The sequence below is a fragment of the Canis lupus genome, chromosome 21 (assembly GCF_003254725.2).
Source record: "Canis lupus dingo isolate Sandy chromosome 21, ASM325472v2, whole genome shotgun sequence".
NCBI classification, from domain to species: Eukaryota; Metazoa; Chordata; class Mammalia; order Carnivora; family Canidae; genus Canis; species Canis lupus.
Window position 1 is genome coordinate 25,958,409 of NC_064263.1, and position 21,612 is coordinate 25,980,020.

Consider the following 21,612-nt stretch of genomic DNA (forward strand, 5'->3'; position numbering starts at 1 on the left):
GGATTTTAGAACTAGCAGGGACTTGAGAAATTTAATTTAGGTCTGTTATTTTACCACAGAGAAAAGTGAAGCCCAGAGAGACAGATCGGGATCACACAACTAGTTACTGAGAGAGCCGAGCCACAAGTAGAATCCATGGCCTTTAGCCCCAGGCCTGCATGTTAGGTGTCCCCAGCCCTGAGCCTGAGAAGCTACACCCACACCCCTCCATATATACACCCGAGCCTAAGTTCTTTGAAAAAGATAGGCCCACCAATATAAAATAGATAACCTCCAACACGAGACAGAGGTATTGGTGAGAGTGTGTTGGGAAGTGCTATAGACATGTACTCATTCAGCCCATGTGTGGCCATTGTGCCAGCATAGGGAGTGAAGAGACTGAAGGGGGTGGGGGAACAAAGAAACTAAGAAGTGTTAATACAGGTTAGCACAGGCCAGTGAGGCAGCATCAGGGGCTGTCTTAGGGAAGGCTTCTTGGAGAAGGAAAGGGTAAGCCCCCCCCCCCCCCACCTGCAAGAAAGTCTTGTTTCAAAAAAAGAGTAATAGTATGTTCATTGTTGGAAAAAAAAACAAAACAATAAAACTTAAAAGAATACAGAAGCACTCACAGCAGGAAGGGAAAATTTTACTCTCTCATCCCCTTTCCCCATTAACTGTTTCCTGTTTGGTCCCCCAGCCTTCAGAACTCTCCTGGATACCTGATGAGACTAGCTTTGTTTTCCTCCTTGATTTGTTAATCTCCTATGGTAATCTTCAGGTCTTGGGTGAGGGAATCCTCATTCTACCGCTGCCCTTGCCTGGGGATTTGAGACTGTTTATCAATCCACAGAAAATTTTGAGGACTGATGGTCCAAGTTCTGTGTACACCTTTCACATATCCTAATTTACTGTGTTACTTCCTTAAAATGGGATAGGTACTAAGTGGAAAATTATAATAGCACAGGCTCTTCTGTTTGTCTAGTGCTTTATTGCATGTCAAGTATTTCTATACATTTGTCTCATTGTTTCCTCATGGTACCCCTGTGTGACCTATAGAGTAGGGCTGCTGGTCCTCTCTGTTTTTTAACACATATGGAAACAGGCTCAGAGAGCAGGAGCTGTAACTGAAATGAGGGGACCAGGTGAAGTTCTGAGAGGCTAGGTCATTCATTCATGCATTCCTACCTACCTACTAAGTGCTGGGGCCTGCATGTGGACCAAGTCCATTCTGCTTCCTCCCCTGCCCCACTCCACTGCCTGAGAGGGGTGCAACATCTGGGGGGCACCTCTTGATCACTAGTGTGGTCTCCTCCCTGTCTGCTGTCCTAGAACATCCCCAGTTAGTGTCACCCACCACTGTCCTGCCAAGCAGGAGGCCTAGTTCTTTAGGGAAGGGCCTTCTACAAGTCTGGAGGGAGCCCAGAAAGGCCTACAGTGCCCAGCCCCCGGACACAGGCTGCTCTGCCCCGAGTGGCAACCTCTATTAAGCATTCCACTTATCATCTCAGGGATGATGGAATCCTAACCTTTTCGGAGACACCATGCTCTGTCACAAGCATTGCTCTTTTTAAAAGAGATTAATTCACTTGCCACATTTTGTCCGTTGGTGAAAATCACTGGGGAGAGCAGGGGTGGCTTTCTCAGGCCTCAGAGGCCCTTTCAGCCACTCTCAGCAGGCAGCCACCCGCACGCCCAGCTGGCCCTGGACTTTAAAATGACTGCCCACTGGGCATTCACTTGCAAAGCAACAAAATGAAATGGAGAAGACCAGAGTGTGTGAAATGCTAACTTTGAGGGGGCTGCTCTGTGTGGAAGGTGGGGGGGGGGGGGAGGGAACCCACCCAGCTCTGAAAGGAGGAAAAGTTGTTTGTAGTTGGGTTCTTTTGTGGTGCTTTTTAATGTTGCTTCTAGTCTTCCTTGATTTACCAGGTGCCACCACCACTCCTCAATGGAGTGTACTTTTAATCCTCACAACCACCTTGCAAATTAGAGATCAGTATCTCCCAGTCACAACTAGTAAGCAACAGAGCGAGATTCTGAACTCCAGCCCTTGGACTCCAGCATCATTGTTTTTTCCATTATACCTGAGCCCCAGGATTCTGCAAAAAATGATGCTCAGTCAGGATGCTGGGTAGGGCTCAAAAGCTGGAGTGTCACCGAAGAACACTGAGACTTACCTCCTAGACGTGACCCTTCAGGTTGGTGGAGGCCTTCCCTTCAGATTTCTGTGCCCTCTCCTGAAACCTTCATGGACCCATGAGGAGGCTGAAGCTTAGAATGGGATACTTTCTCTAGCATGTAAGAGTAGGAAGCAGCAGCCCTGGAACTAAAGCCCAGGCTGCCTGCCTGCTCTCTGCTCTTTTGGCTCTGGTCATGAATAGGATAGCAAGTTTAGAAAAGCCCTCTTTCGGGATCCCTGGGTGGCGCAGCGGTTTGGCGCCTGCCTTTGGCCCAGGGCGCGATCCTCTTAAAATCATGCACTGTAGGAAAAAGGAAAACCTCTAAATGCTAATGGGCATTTTCTTACAATTAGCCCAAAATTGTTGCTTATCAGAGACGTAAGCTAAGACAATAATGTGAGATCCCTTTAGACCTATTGGACTTGCAGTCAGTAGGAAGCTGGTAATTGCCAGGTGTTGGCTGGGAGAGCAGTACACAGGAACACCCCTGTCCTGCTGGCAGGAGGGTAGATGGAGCAGATGTCCTGGAGAGGACCCTAGCACAATATAGTCAAACCAAGTAATATAAACCCTAAAACCCAGGGATCCCACTGCAAGTACGTGCCCCAGAGAAATACATCAGGCCAGAAGGGCACATGTAAGAGGATGTTCTTTGAACATTGCCTTTGGTGGCTGGGAAATGGAGGCCTGAGTGGGTATCTCTGAGAGAATAAAGAGGGGAAAATCTGGTGAATGTGCCCTGGAGAATTATAGAGCAATTTCTAAAAATGGAATTACTGTATACTTAGCAGTCTGCGTTTATCTTGAAATGCAATTATTTGTGAAAAAAAAAGAAACAAATACATGTATATGCATGTGTGTATCTCTCTCTCCCTCTCTCTCTCTCTCTCTCTCTCTCTCTCACACACACACACACACACACAAGAGAAAGAGAACACTGCTTAGCTTAGGTTCTGGAAAGCAAGAACCTCTGTCTTGTATTCTTCTCAGGAGCCAGCATGCAGCTGGGCACAGAGTAGATGTGTACACATTTGTTGAATAGATGAATAGGAGAGTGCCTGGAGCCAGGCTGGATGAATTACCCAGGTCATCCTATCTGACCCTGTCTTAGAATCCCTGGGTATTGGCCAACCTGCTACTGCCAGCTTCAGACTAGAACACTTTGTCCATTAAAGGGGTGGAAGTGTAGGGTAAGGTGGCAGGCAGAAGCCACCCTGTATTGAACACCTGCTGTATGCTAGGTACTTGGCTGGGATCCCAGCAAATTAGAAGTTAGTGTCCCAATTTAAAGGTGACAAAACAGACTCAGAAAATTGATTTGCCCAGGATTATCTAGCTATACTAGAATTTGAATCCAGGTCTAATTTATTCCAGAGTCCTTTATTCATCTTTTTCATTACACTATACTCAGCCCTCAAGAGACATGAGGAGAAGGCACCTCTATCCTTTTTCTTTCTTTGGCCCTGCCTCCAGAGCAGAGCTGCTTCCAGAATTCTCAGGGCCCAGGCAGGGCAACATGGGTTACTAACCCACTGGAGACAGGAGGGATTCCAACTGCCTTGAATGTCTCCTGGCCCTGACCTCTTTTCTCATTTTCCTGTTCTGGTTTGTCTCCCTTGGTCTGTGTTACAGCAGCTCCCAAACTGTCTTCTTGTCCCCACTTTCTCCTCTCTCCTCTTTCAGATTCGGCTTGCTTAAGCTATCAGGTTAATTTTATAATTTCTTTCCCCAAAAAACCTTCAGTGACAACCCCTCTGCCTGTGGTGAGAGGCTAAGGAATGCCAAACAGGTTTCTTCTCTGTTGCCAGTTTTAGTTGATTGATGATGGCTGATTGGAATGAGCGTTGAGAGTTCTGAGGCTTTTTCAAAGGCTCCACAGGAGTGCAGGACAGTAGCATGCATGCCAGGCATTTGTCAGCCTTTTAGATTGGGTTTTTAACCTAAGATCTGTTATTGATTTCATGAAGACCTTTGAACTCCTGGACATTGTGTGTAATTTAAAAGTTCTTTTTGAGTATGTGTGTTCCTATGCACTTTTCTGGAGAGAGTAAAGCCTGTGGCTCAAAAAAGGTTGATACGCACTGCCTTGGCCTTCTAGCTTGGCTTTAGTGATCTTTTTGTAGGCTCTGCATACCTTGGCAGCTGCCTATTTCTCTGCTGTCAACTGTCACCTGGATGGATCTACTTGATGGTCTCTGAATGTACCTTCCCATTGCTTCCCTGCTTCCTTTTATTTGACTGCTGTGCTCTTTCTCCTATGCTTCTAAACTGTTCCTGTTCTTCAAGGCACACTTCATGTCTTTTCCTTCAGAAACCTCTTTGTTTTGCTTTAGTTGGTCCTGATTTTCTAGCTTTCTGGACTGAGGACCAGAGAAATGAGGCCATCTGATCAGAATCACAGTTAGTATCAAAACTCCAGGCTCCAGACTCTTAGACACATCCACTTTCCATGGCACCTGCTAAACCAGAGAAGGTTTTTTAAATGAGGAAGGAGGTTTTGTGCAAAAAGAGATTTTTGTCTCATAGAGTTCTTAGTCTCTTTAATATTCTTGGCCATAGAAAATTATTTCTGCAAAAAGAAGCTTAACTGTGTGTGTGGTAAAGAGGCCCAGGAGTTTCACCAGAAGAAAAATTAGAGGTTAGAGATGAGGGTTTCCTAACCTCCTCTCTTGACAGTCTTACCTCACGTTTTGGGTCCAGTCATGCTGCCTTCTCTGGGTGAGAGGCTTTACTTCTGACTGACATACTCCTTCCCCTCCCTTGATCCCATTTGTCTGGCTAACTTTCTGGCATCACCTCTTCAGGGAGGCCTTCCAGGTCACTGAGACTGAACCAGGGTTAGGTTCCCTGGGTGTGCACCTGCAGCCTGCGTGCCTCCATTCACAATGCTCCTCCAATGCATCCTTATGTGCCTGCTGGCCTGTCTCCCCCTGGGGTTTGACAGTACCTGACTCCTTCCTTGCATCAGCACAGGCCAAATGAATGCAGACATGTTGTGGCTCCTCTTCCCAGGCCCTCATCACCTGCTTTCTTCAGTGCAGAGCTTTTATTTGGCGTGGTCCAGATGAGCAATTAGTGCAGATTGTGGCACAAGAGTGGTACTAGGACTCAACTCCAAGCCTCCAGACTCTGCCGGTGTCCTTTCATTTGGTGCCTCCTAGCCTCCCCAGACACCCTCCACCCATTCCTCATAAGCAGATTCTGCATTGGTAAATTGCTTTTGACTTTTTGGTCTCCCCCTCCCCTGGCTTCCTGCAGCACTTCTGATGGAAAACCACACACTCCAGGCTTTGATTCCCTACTATCCTTAGTCCTCCCTCCACAACTAAATCATTTACTCCCTAGACAGACTCTGTGTCTTCCCACTCTCACCCCAGAATCTAGAACAGGACCAAGCACATACAATGATTTGCTAAAGTCCGTTGAGTTTCTTGTCTTCCATATTCCGTGGAGCCAGGTTCAGTCTGGAGGAAAGGTGGTGAGGTGAGAAGGATTCTGGCTATAGAGCCATTATCAACCTGAACTTCTTCAGTCACTGATTGCCCCTTAGCTAGCTTTGTGACCTTCAGCAAGTCATTTCACCTCACTGAACCTGTCATCTCATCCATGAGAAGAGGTTAATTAATATCAATGCTTTAAGCTTGTGTGAAGAATAAAATAAGAGCATGTGTGTCAATTTCTGAAGGCAGTTCCTGCTTATAATAGGTGCTCAGTAAGAATTGATTCTATTTACTCCCTTTCTTTCTGCCCACCCCCACCCTGTAGGGTCCCCTGTTCCCAGGACCCAGAATGCAGGATTTAGTTGATTTTTTTTTAAAAGCCCTGTGTTTGTTAGTTTATTCAACAACTGGAGCTCCTACTCTGTGCTAGGCACTGGCATAGAGAGTCAAATAGGCTTTTGTGGGCTTTCCTAGAAACCTAATCTAGCTTTGTTTTGCTTTGCTTTTTGAAATATTTTATTTATTTATTTGACGAGGAGAGAGAGTGTGAACAATCAGAGGGAGAAGGAAACAGGGGAAGAGGGAGAAGCAGGCTCCCCGATGAGTGGGGAGCCTGACATGGGGTTTGATCCCAGGACCCTGGGATCATGACCTGAGCGGAAGGCAGATGCTTAACTGAGCCACCCAGGTGCCCCTCATCTAGCATGTCTAACATTCTTTCCATCTCTCCTTGGGTTCAGGATTTTCAGTTTCTGGGACACCTGGGTGGCTCAGTGATTGAGCATCTGCCTTCAGCTCAGGGCATGATCCTGGGTTACCAGGATAGAGTCCCACATCAGGCTCCACAATGGGAGCCTACCTCTCCCTCTGCCTATGTCTCTGCCTCTCTTTGTGTCTCTCATGAATAAATAAATAAAATCTAAAAAAAAAAAAAAAAAGATTCTCAGTTTCCAAACAGCCACCATATAGAGAAACTTGAGGAGTGTGATCCTTTTATAAACTGTTAACTACCTAGGGAAGCTATGTCATTGGGCATTCAGTGCTAAACATAGGGAAATTCTAACGACAGAAAAGAGATCTTTGGACTGGAGCAGCCAAGGAAGCCTTCTCAGGAGGGAATCCTCAAACCAGGATTGTACCACATAACGTGCAAGTAGGATTAGTGTAGGCAAAGAATCACAGAAAGAGCATTCTGGACCAAGGGAGTGGGAGTGTCAGGGTATTAAGGTAGAGAAGGCACATTCTTTCCTCAGAAGGCTGGGAAGATAACAGCAGGGGTTGGACTCATTCAAGAGAAGAGTGAGAGAGATAGGAGAGGCCTGGGGTGGAAGGAGAGAGGCCAGAGCAGCTAGGATGAGTACTTAGTTCTCAAAGTCCTCTGACCATTTTCAGATTCATCCAGCCTCCCTGTTTGTTGACTGCGTCTTTTTTTCCACTCTTACTTCTGTGATAAGCCATATACTGAAAATATTCCTCTGTTTCTTTCTAGGCTCTTGTCAGAAGGTGCAGATGTTAATGCAAGGCACAGACTTGGCTGGACAGCACTTATGGTGGCAGCCATCAGCCGAAACGACAGGTGAGAGATCTTCTTCCACACACGGGTACCTTAGCCAGATCCTTGCAGACCACGTTCTAGAACCCTCTCCCCCTCACTTTTCTTTCTCCTTGCTTTCTTCCCCCAAGAGGCAAGGTGATGGACTGAGTAGAAGGTCAGGTCTACATCTGGTGCAATGGAAAGTATAGGAGATGTGGAAAGGGAAGATAAACCTTTGGATCCTAGCTCCATCTTTCATTTGCTTTGTGACATTAGGTGAAGTCATTTGCATTATTGAAGCCATGAAATGTTTGCAAGCCTGTGTTAAGTGATTGAAGGTACATGTGTGAGTTCCCTTCATGTTTTCGTTATCTGTCCATGTGGAAGAATCTAGTCACTGTCCCCAATGAGGGCTCCACTGGGCAGTTTCTTTGGAGGTTCTGATGGAAACTAGGGAAGGGGAAGGTACTCCCTCCCTCCCATTGGAGGCTCTGCTCTTTTCCTGTCCACTCCCCCATTCCCTCAGGGGGAAGCTATTTTGTAAAGATTAAAATAGTCCCCCTATGCGTAGAAAGTTTATCTCCAATTCTCACAACTGCCACAATTTTCAAAGTTCTCATTTTGCAGCTGAGAAAACTGAAGCTCAGAAAGATAAAGTGATTTGTCTGAGGTCACGCAGATAGGGGTTAGAATTTGGTCTGGCAGGCAGCCCTGGTGGCCCAGCGTTTTAGCACCGCCTTCAGCCCCGGGTGTGATCCTGGGGTCCTGGGATCGAGTCCCATGTCGGGCTCCCTGCATGGAGCCAGCTTCTCCCTCTGCCTGTGTCTCTGCCTCTCTCTCTCTCTCTGTGTGTGTGTGTCTGTCATGAATAAATAAATAAAATCTTAAAAAAAAAAAAAAAAGAATTTGGTCTGGCTGCCTGCAAAATTTGTGTTTTACTTTACCTCACTGCTGCCCCCCTTTGCCAGATCCTGGATGCTACCTCTTCATCCCAGTCTAACTGTAGTTATGCTAAAGAATTGATTAAGAGCAAAAAGAAATGCTTTCAAAGAAAACAGACTGGGCATGTTAGTAGCAGCCAAAATTGATAGTTTGAGGTACCAGTTTTAATTTTTCCTTCAAGCAGATCATTAAAGCTTTTGTCTGCCACTACTGGCCTCCTTTGGAAGGGTCATAAATGTGATGGAAACCAACAAAACAGGGATTTTCTAATATAGAGGAGGTACTGCCTTGGACTGGCTGAGAGGCTTAGCTGTGTTTGAGATCTCTTTTCTGTGTTCCTCTGTCCTGAACTTGTTCTCAGAGCTCCATTTCCTTATTTGCCTCTTTAGCTACAAGCATTTAAAAAATAACTTGTAAATAGGCTTTGCAGTTGACTGGTCTGGAATCCAGTCCTGGTTCTGACCCTTAGTTGAATTTCAAAATTCTGTGAGTATCCTTTTTCTTCACCTGAAATCAATTACATTTATGAACATTTGGTAAATATCTTTTTTTAATTTTAATTTAATTTTTTTTTAATTGGAGTTCAATTTGCCACATTTGGTAAATATCTACTCTGAGCCAGACTCTGCTAATCCCTGGAAAATCAGACCTTGGGAGCTGAAGGTCCAATGTGGAAAAGAAAGGCAGATAGAGAGACAGAGTATAGTGTAACCAGTGATGTCAGAGCCATGTGGAGAGAATATTATCAAAGCAGAGGGTATGAAGGGACTGAATCTGGCAGCAGAGTATATTCTTGCTATATTTTTGTGAGAACCCAGTGAGATAGTGTAGGTGATACCTGTTACTGATGATTAGTTGTTACTCTGTTGCCCATGTGACATCTCTACACACAAATGTGTGTTTATTCTACCATTGTTAACTCTACCCACCACCACTACCTCCACCCTAGGCACCAGTTTTCTTTCCTAGCTTATGGGTATCTTCATCCACAAGAGACAGCAAGCAGGTGGTGGAGGAAAGGGAAGGGGGTGTCCATCCTTTCTATATGTAGTACTTTCAGCATTGAGACAGACTAGGAAATAACACTATACTTAAGATAGTGGTCGCTCAGTGCGCAGATAGCTGGTAGATGTGCCTCGGGGACACTTTCCTCTAATTCCAATGAATTGTTGGCTTAACTGATTGCTTTGTCTTTTTCCAGCGCGATTAGCAAATCAGTGATCCATGTTGAGAAAAGTGAGAGTGTTAGGTTGTATTTACTTGTTTTGGTTCCTAGGACTAATTATTTGTGTTTTAAACACCAATATTGTGTCTTCTTTCTTGCAATGCCTAGGGACAAATTTTAATTGAAGGTAGTATACTTTTTAAATTTATTCATATCATAATTTTTTTTGGCACATACTGTTTGCCAGGCCCTGTTCTCAACAAAGATCCCTTCTTTCATAGAGCTCATTTCTATACTAGTGGTGGTCTGTGTGTAGAGAGAGGCAGGGACAGACAGTAAACAATAAATACATAAGTAAACTACATACCATATTAGAAGGTAAGAAGTGCTATGGAAAAAGGAAAAACAGAACCTGATAAAAAAAAAAATGCTATGGGATGCCTGGGTGGCTCAGTGGTTGAGCGTCTGCCTTCAGCTCAAGGAGTGATCCTGGGGTGCTGGGATCGAGTCCTGTGTCAGACTTCCTGCATGGAGCCTGCTTCTCCCTCTGCTTGTGTCTCTGTCTCTCTCTCTGTGTCTCTCATGAATAAATAAACAAAATCTTAAAAAAATAGAAAGAATGCCAGAAGTATCTTGGTCAGGGTGAGTAGGCCTCAGTGGCAAGGTGCCTTGGGAGTGGTCTTGAAAGATGATCATGTCTATACCACCACAGTCTGCCAGTAAGGAAGTGTACTGATCCTCAGTTTATCAGTCACCAAGCCCTTCTGGAATCATATTGGCCAGGCCTGAAATACCACCACCTTTCAAATAGACTTGGATGAAAGGGGGGTAGAGGAGTAGCACCCCTTGATTCAAGGCTGAAAGCAGAGAATCTTTATCTCCTTTAGACAAACTCAAGAGAGAGGTTCTGAGAGTATCTAGTCATTTCACCTGCAACTGCCTTTGGTGAGTGCCTGCTTCATGCCTGTGTCCTGAGGGATATATCATAATAGTCTCTGTCCTTAAGGAGATTAACATCTTGTGAACTATTATTTATATATGTATTTTTAAGCTTAATTTTGAATAGTAAAGACAGTACTATTTTATTTAATTTTTAATAAAAAATACAGTACCATAGAACAAAATTTTTAAAGTATGTATGGGAACTTAATTTATAATTTATTCTCTCTTTTTATTTCCAAAAAGGGTTTGCAGTGACTCAAATTAAAATACAAATATAAATGTACACAGGAGAGTTAAAACTGGATCAAGATCAGAAATCATATTGGTAAAAGGAAAGATAATTGTATCAGGATTGAACCAGAGATTTTCTTTTCTGAAAATAGGTTTATTGTTTTTGTAAAAATAATATAGAGAAGAAAGTAGCAGTCAACTGAATTCCCTCTATCTAGGGATTGATCAGTGTGTGTGTAATTTTACGTAAATGGGACCATGCTATACTCTAAATCAGGTAATTAGTGGAATTAAGTATTAATTTAGATTGAAGTTTACTGATGAGCAAGACAAAAAAAAAGAGACAGCTTGGTTCTTCAAGAAAGAAGAACTTTGTTCTGATACCCTTTATGTTATCATTTTACATGTCCAGCAAACATTTTTTTTTCAGCAAACATTTTTTTAAACTAAACATCTAGTGCTAATGTGCTACGCTATGGGCTGACTCAGATAATAAGCATCACAGCCTTTACCTTAAGAAGCTTACTTGGACTTCTGACATCAAGGACTCAAGTAATGTGATGGCCATTGTCTTCAGTAGCCGTTCTGCCAACGATTTACCAACATTCTACTAGGATGATCCTTTTGCCAGCCCTAGTAACAGCTTGGGTGTAGTAGTGACTTGAGGAACAGTCACTGGGAGCTGACCCCTTTTCCATAGTGAGGCCTCTATAAGCCTCATGCTGCAGGCACTTGTTTAGCTTGAGTCTGGGTGCCTCATTCTGTGTTGCACTTTGACCCAGCCTAGCTAAAGGCTAAGCCATAGGGTCTCAGGATGATCACTGTGACTTAGCATAGCCTTCACCAGCTCGTGCAAATATACCCAGCCTGCAGCTAAATTCAATTAGTTTTTCTTAAAGAAGGGAAAGAAATCCAATTTTACCAAAATGGACAGACGGTGGAAGGCACTTTGATGTTACAACCTCTCAGTGATGCTTTACTTAGTCACAAGTTCATAAGCAAGAAGGCTTAATTACTTGGGAAAACACAGGATTAAAACTGGACACAATGGCTGAGTATCCGCTCTTAGGCGACTTGATTCGAACCCATGTACCCAGTTCGTGTGTGGTGCAAACTTTGATGTGTGCTATGACAAGCTGAAAGTCATGACCCCCTCAGGGAAGCTCCTTCATATGGCATTTGCAGGATGTGTAGGCGGAGAGGCAGGGCCTGCCAGGCCTGTTTGCTCAACTTTGATGTCCAAGCAGCCACAGGCCCCACTGTTTGCTCTTTCACTGAAGGATGGATTGGGAGCCTCCTACCTTTCCCAGTGGACAATGGCCAGCAATGGAGTGTGACGACTGTTGACCATTCCAGGAGGCTGGTGGACCAGAACAGGGCTTTTGGGAGGTGCAGAGCCTGGGGGGCCAAAAGCTGTTTATAGGACAGCCATTTCTCCAGATGTAGCTTTCCTTAGAGTCTAATGTTGGTTGGGCTCTTACAGTGGAGGTAAAAATAGTGTCATGAGTTTTAGCAGGTATCAAGTACTGCTTGACTCTCCATCCAGTGGCACTGAGGTATTTGTGTCCTGTTTCCTCCATCAGTGTGTATATGCAAGGGATGGTGGTTTGGCAGAAAAATGGTATGATTTAGATCCTTATAATTTTTAATTCTTCAGAAAAGAAGCTGTCAACACACACATCTGATAAAAGAATATTATCCAGAAGATATAAAGAACTCTTATAAATCAGCAATAAAAAGACAACCAAATTTTTTAAAAATGGGGGAAAGATTTGAGCAGACATTGACCAGAGAAGAGGTGGATGGCAAATAAGCACATGAAAAGATACTTAACATTAGTCATTTAGAATGGCTAAAATTTAGAAAACCTGACAATACCAAGTGCTGACAAGGATGCAGAACAATTGCCATCATTGCTGATGGGAACGTATTGTGCAATGGCCACTTTGGAAAACACTTTGGTAGTTTCTCTATATATGAGAATATAGGTAAAACATATAGGTAACATATATTTACCCACAACCCAGCAGTACCAACTTTGTCCATGAGACATAACAACATACATCTTCAAAAAGACCTCTATGCAGGTATTTGTAGTAGCTTTGTTCATAATTGCCAAACATTGGAAATCACCCAAATGTCCATCAACTGGTAAATGGACAAATTATGGTACGTCCTTACAGTGGACCACTACTCAGCAATTAAAAAAAAAAAAAAACTATTTACACATGCAACAACCAGGACAAATTACTATTACGATTATTATTTTTTTAGAAAGAGAAAGTTGCATGCACATGACTGGGGGAGAGAGAGAGAATCTTAAGCAAGCTCCATGCTCAGTGCAGAGCCCTATGCAGGGTTTGATCTCACAACCCTGAGATCTTGACCTGAGCCAAAATTAAGAGTCAGATGCTTTAACTGACTGAGCCACCTAGATGCCCCAGCAGGGACAAATCTTAAAAGCCTCATGCTAACCTAAGCCAGACACAAAAAACTACCTATGGTATAACTCCATTTATATGACAGTCTGGGAAAGGCAATGCTGTGGGGACAGAAGCCAGGTTAGTGACTGCTAGGGTTTAGGAGTAGAAGGAAGGGCCCAAAGGAACTTTTGGGATGATGGAGATAGTCTAAATCTTGATTGTGGTGGTGATTATACAATGAAAACTCATCAAATTCTATATCTTAAAAGGATGCATTTTACTATGAGTAAATGATACTTCAGTAAGTTGACTTAAAAAAAAAAACTGTTTTTAAAAAAAAACTGTTTAAAAAGCCATCATCCCTGTCTAATTTTCATTATTAATTGCGACCAGTGGCAAACTAAGAATTCACGTTTGAAGTGTAAAAATGAATTCATATAGTTCATGGTAACCTGGAATGTTTAGATTTCCTATTGTTGATGGTATTTCACATTAGAGTACTCTATACTCTAATTGTTAGTAGAGAATAAAGGTTTGTGAATTCTCATGATTTGTAATGTCATGAAATATAATTACTAATGAATAATGATAAATTCACTTACAAGTGATGTACAATGAGCTTATATAAATTCACAGCATATCCTGTTATTCTTAATAATAAGGAAAAAGTGCAGGGTACAGGACTGGGAGGTTGCCTCTCATCCCACATCATCCTCAGACTCCTTGTCCCTAGACCACCATGCAGAGAGACCTCTTAAATAGTGTGGCCACTGTAGTACTTCAGAAACCAAAGAGCCTGAAAGAATAGGGTGGTGGGGGAAGATTCAGATTTGAATCCACTTGGGCTTGCTGGTTGCTTTGAAAGCCCCTACCTCAGAGAAGGTGAGGCTGTGAGGCAGAGCTCCAGCAAAACTGTTTGAAATTCCCCACAAGAGTCTCCCTCCCTCCTCTGCCTTTTCTCCCAGAGTACATTTCATCAGCATCGGAAGGACTGCTTCCCGGCACTGCCTTCCCTGCTTGGCTGTGGTCCCTGAGGAGCTGATCTAATGAGTGGCTAACACGCATTTGCCAAGGCCTTCCTGGATGTGGTACCTGGGCTTTGTTAATTTTAAAATGCCGCCATCCTTGGCTGAAGACCATTTAATTTCCTCTCATAGCAGTCATTTATTTTTAGCATTTGCTTATTTTTCCTGCACCTTACTAAGGGGGTGGGTGGTGGGCATTAAACCCTGTCTTTAATAAACGAGCAGCCCAAACCAGATTTCTGTCCTGCTGAAGAGGTTGTGCAGACCTTTCTTGGTGGGGTCAGCAGCTGCATAGGTGTTCTTATACAGTGATGCTGTTCTTGCAGCTGGACCAGGGGGAGCTTTCCTAGGAGGCTTCATTCTTTGCTGGCTGGCCAGAGGCAGAGAAGGTAGAGCACCTCTGCACCTGTGCTTCAGTGCAGGTCCTTAGGAGTCCTGACGACGTAGAGATTCTGTCCTGCTTTAGAGGCCTACAGCCTCTTCCCAGGGTCCCTAGCTTGTTCTTGGCCTGGCTGCTTGTTACAGAGGGGTGCTTCCTTTGGCCCAAGAAGGCTGGGCTTTGTGCTGGCTGGTCTTCTGATGTAGTGGTGATCATGGCTATGGTTGTGATTGAGTGCCTTCTGTGTGCCAGGCCCACGTCAGGCACTTCCTGTGTTGGCGCTAATCCTCACTGCAATTTCAACAGGGAAAGATCATTATCCCTATTTTGCAGATGAGGAAATGAAGCTCAGAGATGCCCATGGTTGTCTTAACAAGTGAAAGAGGGAGCCAGGATTTGAAGCCAATTCTCTTTGAATCAGAAATTTTCATTCTTCCTACTAGATATACTGCCTATGGAGGGAAGGGGTGGGAGCAGGGCCATGGATGGGATGGACTAAGAGGTGCCAGGACCAGAGTCAAGTCAGCTTAGTCAGGGTTTCTTGATGACCCACTGGGGTCAAGATATGCTGCATGATTATGAGAAGTCTAAAACCAGACAAACCACTCTCCTTGTTTCAGAAAGCTGACAGGGGGTGCCTGGCTGGCTCAGTTGGGAGAGCATGCAACTCTTGATCTTTGGTTGTAAGTTTGAGCCCCACGTTGGGTATAGAGATTACTAAGAAGAAAAAAAAAGAAATCCTAAAAAAACTGACAATCAGTAAAGGGATAAGCAAATCTCACTTTTTTTTTTTTTTAATTGTGCAATGAAGCAGAATATGGTCAGTGTCCTAGAGAACATCAGCTAAAGTGCCAGGCAGAGATCATGCCATGTAGAGGTGAGATCATGAAAGGAGGCCTTTTGCACAAGGTGGGCCTTGAAAGATGGACAGGAATTTGATGGGTAGAGGTGGAGAATAGAGGGACAGCACTTCTGGAATATCATTACTACCAAAGGACTGGTGTGAGCATAAGTTCACAAAGGTGAGAAAGTAGGAATGTGCCAGATCTAGTTGGAGGTGCTGGCAGAGTCTCAGGACCAGAGAATGCGAAGGAAAGGCCTAGCCAACAGGGGCCACGATCCTCTCAGTCTGTGATAGTCTAGTGTCAGTACCTCTGTAGCTCTAGAGCCACGATTACCTGGGTTCAACTCCCAAGTTCTCCCTCTTACCAGTTATTTACTTTGGCAGATTCTTTCACTTCTCTGTGATTGTTTCTTTAACCATAAAATGGGAATAATAAGCAGATCCACCCCAGAAGGCTGTTTTGAGGTTTAACTATGTAAATATTGTAGTGTTTAGAACAATGCCTGCCATATAGTAAGCACTCAATAAGGGTTGACTACTTTAGTTAGTGGTGGTAATGCCTTAGTTGTTATTATTACTGCTGATTGTGGGTCACTCCAGGAGAAAATTAGTTAATAGTCTGCAGGCAAGCCTATTTTGAATGTGGGTTATTACTTGTCTCATACCAGCACCTTTAGGTAGCTCAGAAGCAGAAAGCCTTTGGAGTTTCTTTTTCCATTCCTTTTCATCTAAGAAGCTGGGCTTAGAACATGAGACCCCAGAGCAGGGCATTTTTATGTGGGACTGGCTCTTGTCCCGGGTGGCCACCTGCCTGATGCTGGACAGTGTGCAGTATTTCCCAGCAAGGAAGGGTGGGTGAGGATGCTGGCCAGGTGCCCAGAATGCCAGCATCATGCCCCCAGAAAAGTGTGCCGGGTTTGCTGTTTCTCCCACTGCTGCTGTGGCCGATTATGTCTGAGTAACAGTCATTTCTAATCCCATTTGGAATCGTTGCTCAAGATAATCCTGTTTCATAGTAATGATATTCCAATTCCAGCATGCACCGATTCTAGTTTGGCAGATGCATGCCTTGACCTCAGGAAACCCAAGACAGTGCTCCCTGGAAAGCAATGCCAGCTCATTTGCCTAACATAACAATCTCAGGGTAACTCCCCTTCTCCAGCACTATATCGAGTCCTGGGGTTCTGTGTTCAGGGTTCTCATGGAGAGTATCATTTGGGACCAGGAGAGCATCCAGTGTTCATCCAATTCAGCTGCCTGGGGAAGGATGTTCCACTTCTAGGGACTGTGATATGGTTCACTCCCACACCTCTTTTAAAGACATCAGATCCACATTGTGCCATAAGCTTCTTGCTTGCTTATTTTTTATTTATTTTTATAAGAGAACAAATCTACACCTTTATTTATTTCTCAGTAAGTTTAAGGGGTACAGCATCACATGAATTCTGTGGCCAAAGGCTTTAGCAGGAAGATTGCTTCAGAATTTGACATGAACCATGCCACTAGTTCCATGAACACGAGTTACTTTTCCCTAGATTGCTCAGGTTTGGTTCAGTGTGCCACCAGGAGTCACTGTGTTGTTCTTTGCTTTGTCCACCTAAGCACATCCCTTACCTAAATAGAATTCAGTTTCATCTCAAGCATAAACCCTTTCAATCTTAAGAAGAGCTGTGCGCTCCCTCTGGTTCCGGAGACCTCACTTATAGTCAGCAAAAATGGCCTTAGACCACAGCCTTTCAGACGTATTTGTTGTTTCAGGAGTCCTTTTCCCAGCAGGCCTCATAGGCTCCAAGGTGGTGGAAAGAAGTGAGCTGCTAATTTAAATAGAGCTGCAGGCTAGTGGATCAGGAGTATACGGTAATATACGGCAACATAGTAGGTTATCTGGGTTTCAGTAGGGTATTTGTCTGTATCTCATTATACCCACATGACTAAAGTATGTTGTGGAGAATAGTTCAAATGGTGAATGACCTGTTTCATATGTTGTGTATATATGATTAGAGACTGGAAAGCAAACTCTAGTGGTGAGCCACGGGGCCCTGTCCTATTCAGTCATTACATCACTGATTCCATTGAGATCATGGATAAATGCCAACCCAACTGGCAGATTAAATGAATTTTAAAGAGAGAGGGAATATGTTGGGTAAAAGAATCAGAGATATTGAAAAAAGAACCCAGTGGGCTAGGACAATGGTTAAATCTGTGGTGATAAACATTAATAGGAATGAGTTTAAGTATATAATTAAAAACAAAAGCCAACTGTAAAATCAAGAGTGAGGAAGACGTAACTTAGCAATAGTAGCAAATAAAGCCCAAGAGCTGACTACAAACTCAGTGTGTGCATCAGCACGTGCAGTTTAAGGCCCCAGAAGTAAACTGATTTAACAAATATTTACTGGGTCTTATGAGTGAGGAACAGATACCTGGTCAGGCACAGCCTCTGCTTTGGGAAGTACATATTCTAATTGTGTGTGACTTAGTGGTGAGGAACAAGGGCTCTGGAAGGAGACTGCCTGAGTTTAAAACCTTCCTTTACCTCTTACTAGCTCTGTTTCCTCATTTGCAAAATGTGAATAACAGCACCTACCTCAGCATAGGGTGGTTATGAATATTAAAATGCACATAAAATTGTTCAGTATGATGCCTAGTGCATAATTAAGTACTTGATAGGTATCTGCTGGTGTTATTAGTATTTTTTGTTTTCTTGTTATTTTCATCCAGAGTTTAGGAAATATAGCAGCCCCAGCATGCTTTGATAGATCATTTGCCTAGAGAGAACCTAGTCGAGGCCCATACTGTAGTGAAATCCCTAACAACCAGGACTTGACCACATTGGCTTATAGGTTCAGCAACCATGTCTTATTGAGCACAGATTGAAAGACACGAAAGATATGGATTATATTTAGAACTAAGCTGAGGATGTGAAATCGAGATCACCTGGGAAACCCTGTGATGGGTGACCTTGTTTCCATTGGCCCTCTCCTTAATGTGCCATGTCGTCCTTGAGCCTTGCCCCAAATGATCTCACATTGTCTAGGTCCACCATTGATTTTGACCCTTGTCCATCTGAATGAGACTCCGTCTTAACCCAGCTAGCTTTATGATCTAACTTACTTTACCATCTGAGAATGTCACTATCCCTGGTACATAGTAGAGGTTCAGGAATTATGGGATAGTAAGGCAGACTAATAGATGATGGTTGGATAAGTAAGGACCAGTGTGGTTTAGGGATATATGTCCCAGGTTTGGCTCCACACAGACCTGGATTTGAATCTTGGTTCCAGTGCTTAATTAATGTGTATGCTTGGGCAACTCATGTTACCTTGCTGAGCCTCAGTTTATTCATTTATAAAATGGGACTAGTACCTCATTGCAAGTGGTATATGGATTTGAAATAGTGAATGTACAGTGCTTCGCACACTGTGGCTACTATATTGTGATTAGTATATCTACCTTTTGAGGGAAGTAAACAAATGATTATTATCCTCTTTTGAGAAAACTGTGGCACATTTCTACTTTGCCTCCTGACAGTCCTTTATTTCCTAAGGAAGCTGGCTTTAAAAAAAAAAAAACTGCCCTCTCCACCCTCTCCATTCCTGGTTCATGCCCCCATGCCACAGAACCTTTAGATTTAATACATGCCGGTGCCTTTGGTCAGGCCACCCTGCTTTCCTGACCAGCCCAGAGACCAGCCAGTAGACTGAATGAGCCACAGCTCATTTGACTTTCCAGCAAACCTCCTGAACTGTGACCTCTTTGCTTCCTCCCTTCATCGAGGTGTGCGCTGGGTTGAGAATAGGTCAACTCTTTGTCTTCTCCTTGGGACCCGTGACACTCATCACAGTGACCCTAGGCTTTGGATGTGGGGGGTAGAGGGGAGGAGGAGTTGGAGGAGCTTCTCCTGAAGCTCAACATTGTGTGGGGACGACCTGGAGCTGGGATCACTGCCCTTCTTGCTTCACCAACTCCAGCTGCTCGCCAGCCGTCTTTGACATGCGCCTGGCCCAGCATAGGCCTCGGCCCACACCACAGGTTTCCTCGCTTTTTCCTAAACAATGTGACAACCCCAAGCCCCTCCGGCCACTAAGAGCAGAAAGCCTTAACGTCGATCGATGTAACTGGCCTCCTGTGCATTGTGACACCCCACTGTCCTGAAAGCAGGAGCTCATCAAGGTCAGTGTGAGCCAACCTTCCTACGTGTGCTCCCACCTCTAATCTAATTACAGCCTGATCAGCAAATTAAAATGCACCCCAAGGGGGCCGTGGCTCCAAAGGGAGTTCCATGAGTCCCAGGAGCTGCCATTTCAGGACCACCCTCCTATTCATTTCCTCAGCTTTGTCTGGGAACTGCCTGGTGGAAGGCAGGAAAGGCCTAGTGCTCAGGAGAGTTTGAAGGTAAAAGTTTTCCACAGCTGAATCTCCTGCAGCCTAGTTTGCACCCTCAAGTGGGAGTTGTCTGGGCAGGCCTGAGACTGTTGCATCTACCATTGTCCTCCACTTCCCACCAAATAAAATAATTTTATTTATTCATCCTTCATTTATTTATGCACTCATTCAGAAAGCATCTACTGACCACTTAGACCCAGGAGCTGGGAATGAAAGTCAAGAGATGGCCCTTGCCTCATGGTTTAGCAGGAAAGGCAAATAAAAGTAAATAGGTGATCATGGTACACTATGATAAGGGTCACCTACCCATGCGGGTGAGTACTACATTCTGGGTAGGTAAATAGGAAGGGCATGGACCCAGGCTGGGGGTCAGAGAAGACTAAGGTGAGTTGGTGACCTTGTCACTGAAGAGCCCTGAACGTGATGAGCACTAACCAATTGAAGTAGAGGAGGACACTCCCAGCAGAAGGAATGGCATATTTGATGGCCTTTGGTGTACTTCAGAAACTTCATTGTTTTCACTTGGGTCCTTAATCCTTCAGTCCATAAGACCCACTAGATTGTCATAAGAATTAGAAGTTCTGCAATTGAAAGTCTTCCTGAAGGAATGAACTTTTAGAACACATGGTCAAGTTCAGTTAATGATTAATAGAAGGGGCTAGGGAATCAATCAGCCCTTTTAAAAAATCATGTCAGTGTTATTGCATGTCTATCCAGCCTGTTGCTTCTAACTGCTGTATCATATTTCATAGCGTGTCCCTTCCACATTTAACTTACCTGTTCTCCAGTGGCAGACGCTTGATTGCCTGCAACTTCCCACTGTCACAGAATGCTGGGATGAACATCTTCCATGTTGCACTTTATGGATCTCTGTAAGAATTGCTCTGGGATGTATATATTCAGAAGTGCTGGGTCATAGGGTAAGGTACTTTAATTTGATAAAGTATATTACAAGATTGGCTTCTAGAATGGCTGCACAGACTGTCCTCACAGTGCATGAATGGTCCCAGAACCCCATGCTCGCTCCAACATTTGGCATTTTTCAGCTTTCTAACTTTTGTCAATATGTTGAATTTAAAGGGATATCTCATTGTTTTAATTCACATTTCTCTAATAACAGAGGAGCTTGAAGATCTCTTCATTTACTTAAATCTTTTTTGTTTGTTTCTTCATCTGTGAATTGACTGCATATCCTTGTCCCATTTTTCTGTTGAGCTTTCTGATCCCAGCTTTGCTGCTAAAACCTGACTTGAGGCAAAGTGCTCCCAAGGTTTGTTAGCTGTCTGGGAGTCAGTATAAGTAAGTGAGGGGCAGTATAGCAGAGGGCTAAGGACATGGACTTTGTAGCCACACTGCCCTGGTTTGAACTCCTTACAGCTAGTGATAACCTTAGGCAAGCTACTTAACTCCTCAGTGCCTCAGTTTTCTTAATCATAACCTGCCTCATAGGGTTGTTGTAAAGATCAAATGTGTTAATAAATATGAAGTGTTGAAAACATGTGGCATGGAGGAAGTATACACAAATGTTAGCTCTTATTAGACGACTGTCTTCCTCCTATTTAGCCACACTCTGTACCCATGAGAAAATAGGTATTTATACTAGCACGCAGTAGAAACAAGGCAGAACTGAGAACTGGTTCTCAGCCTAGGATGGGAGCTCACCCGTACAACCTTCACCTATAGTATTCACAAGGCCCAGTCTTTTTGGTGAGTCAGCTCACGTGGGTGGAGAGAAGAACAGAACAGATTCTGATGCACGCTCAGGAAGGCACATACTGCTGCTAGAGCCAAATCGTTAAAAGACAGACCCCCCAATCCTCCTGGGCTGTACACATCCTGTGAATCTCCAAATTAGGGAAATAGAGTCTGGAGATTATCTCTAGTCTTTGAGGCTAATAGTGGCACTGGTTTTCTTTCCACAGGCCACCAGAGACCAAATCCTGAGCTGGCTCAGAGAATTGCTGATACTCTTAAGTCTTTGCCCAGGGAGAATCTGTGGAATAGTCAGCGTAGATCCTCTGAGGAGAAATGTTCCTTGTGGTAGAAAACATAAGTGCATGGAATGATATACTCTGCCCCCTGTAATCTAGCTGTTAAGACCATGAAGGCCTAGCCCATACACTATAGCCTGTTTGGTACCAG

General features: G+C 44.0%; 1 protein-coding gene and 1 pseudogene across 5 annotated transcripts in view; one reads left to right on the forward strand and one right to left on the reverse strand.

The window, feature by feature from the left end:
• CLPB (caseinolytic mitochondrial matrix peptidase chaperone subunit B) overlaps positions 1-21,612 on the forward strand; it is a 142,049-nt gene that overhangs the window by 23,803 nt on the left and 96,634 nt on the right. For all 5 annotated transcript variants that reach the window (XM_025459142.3, XM_025459140.3, XM_035703750.2 and 2 more), the window contains exon 3: positions 7,089-7,175. In XM_025459142.3, the coding sequence (XP_025314927.1) occupies positions 7,089-7,175 (87 nt within the window). The remainder of the gene's footprint in view (positions 1-7,088; positions 7,176-21,612) is intronic.
• On the reverse strand, positions 16,484-20,315 carry LOC112667304 (60S ribosomal protein L35a-like; annotated as a pseudogene).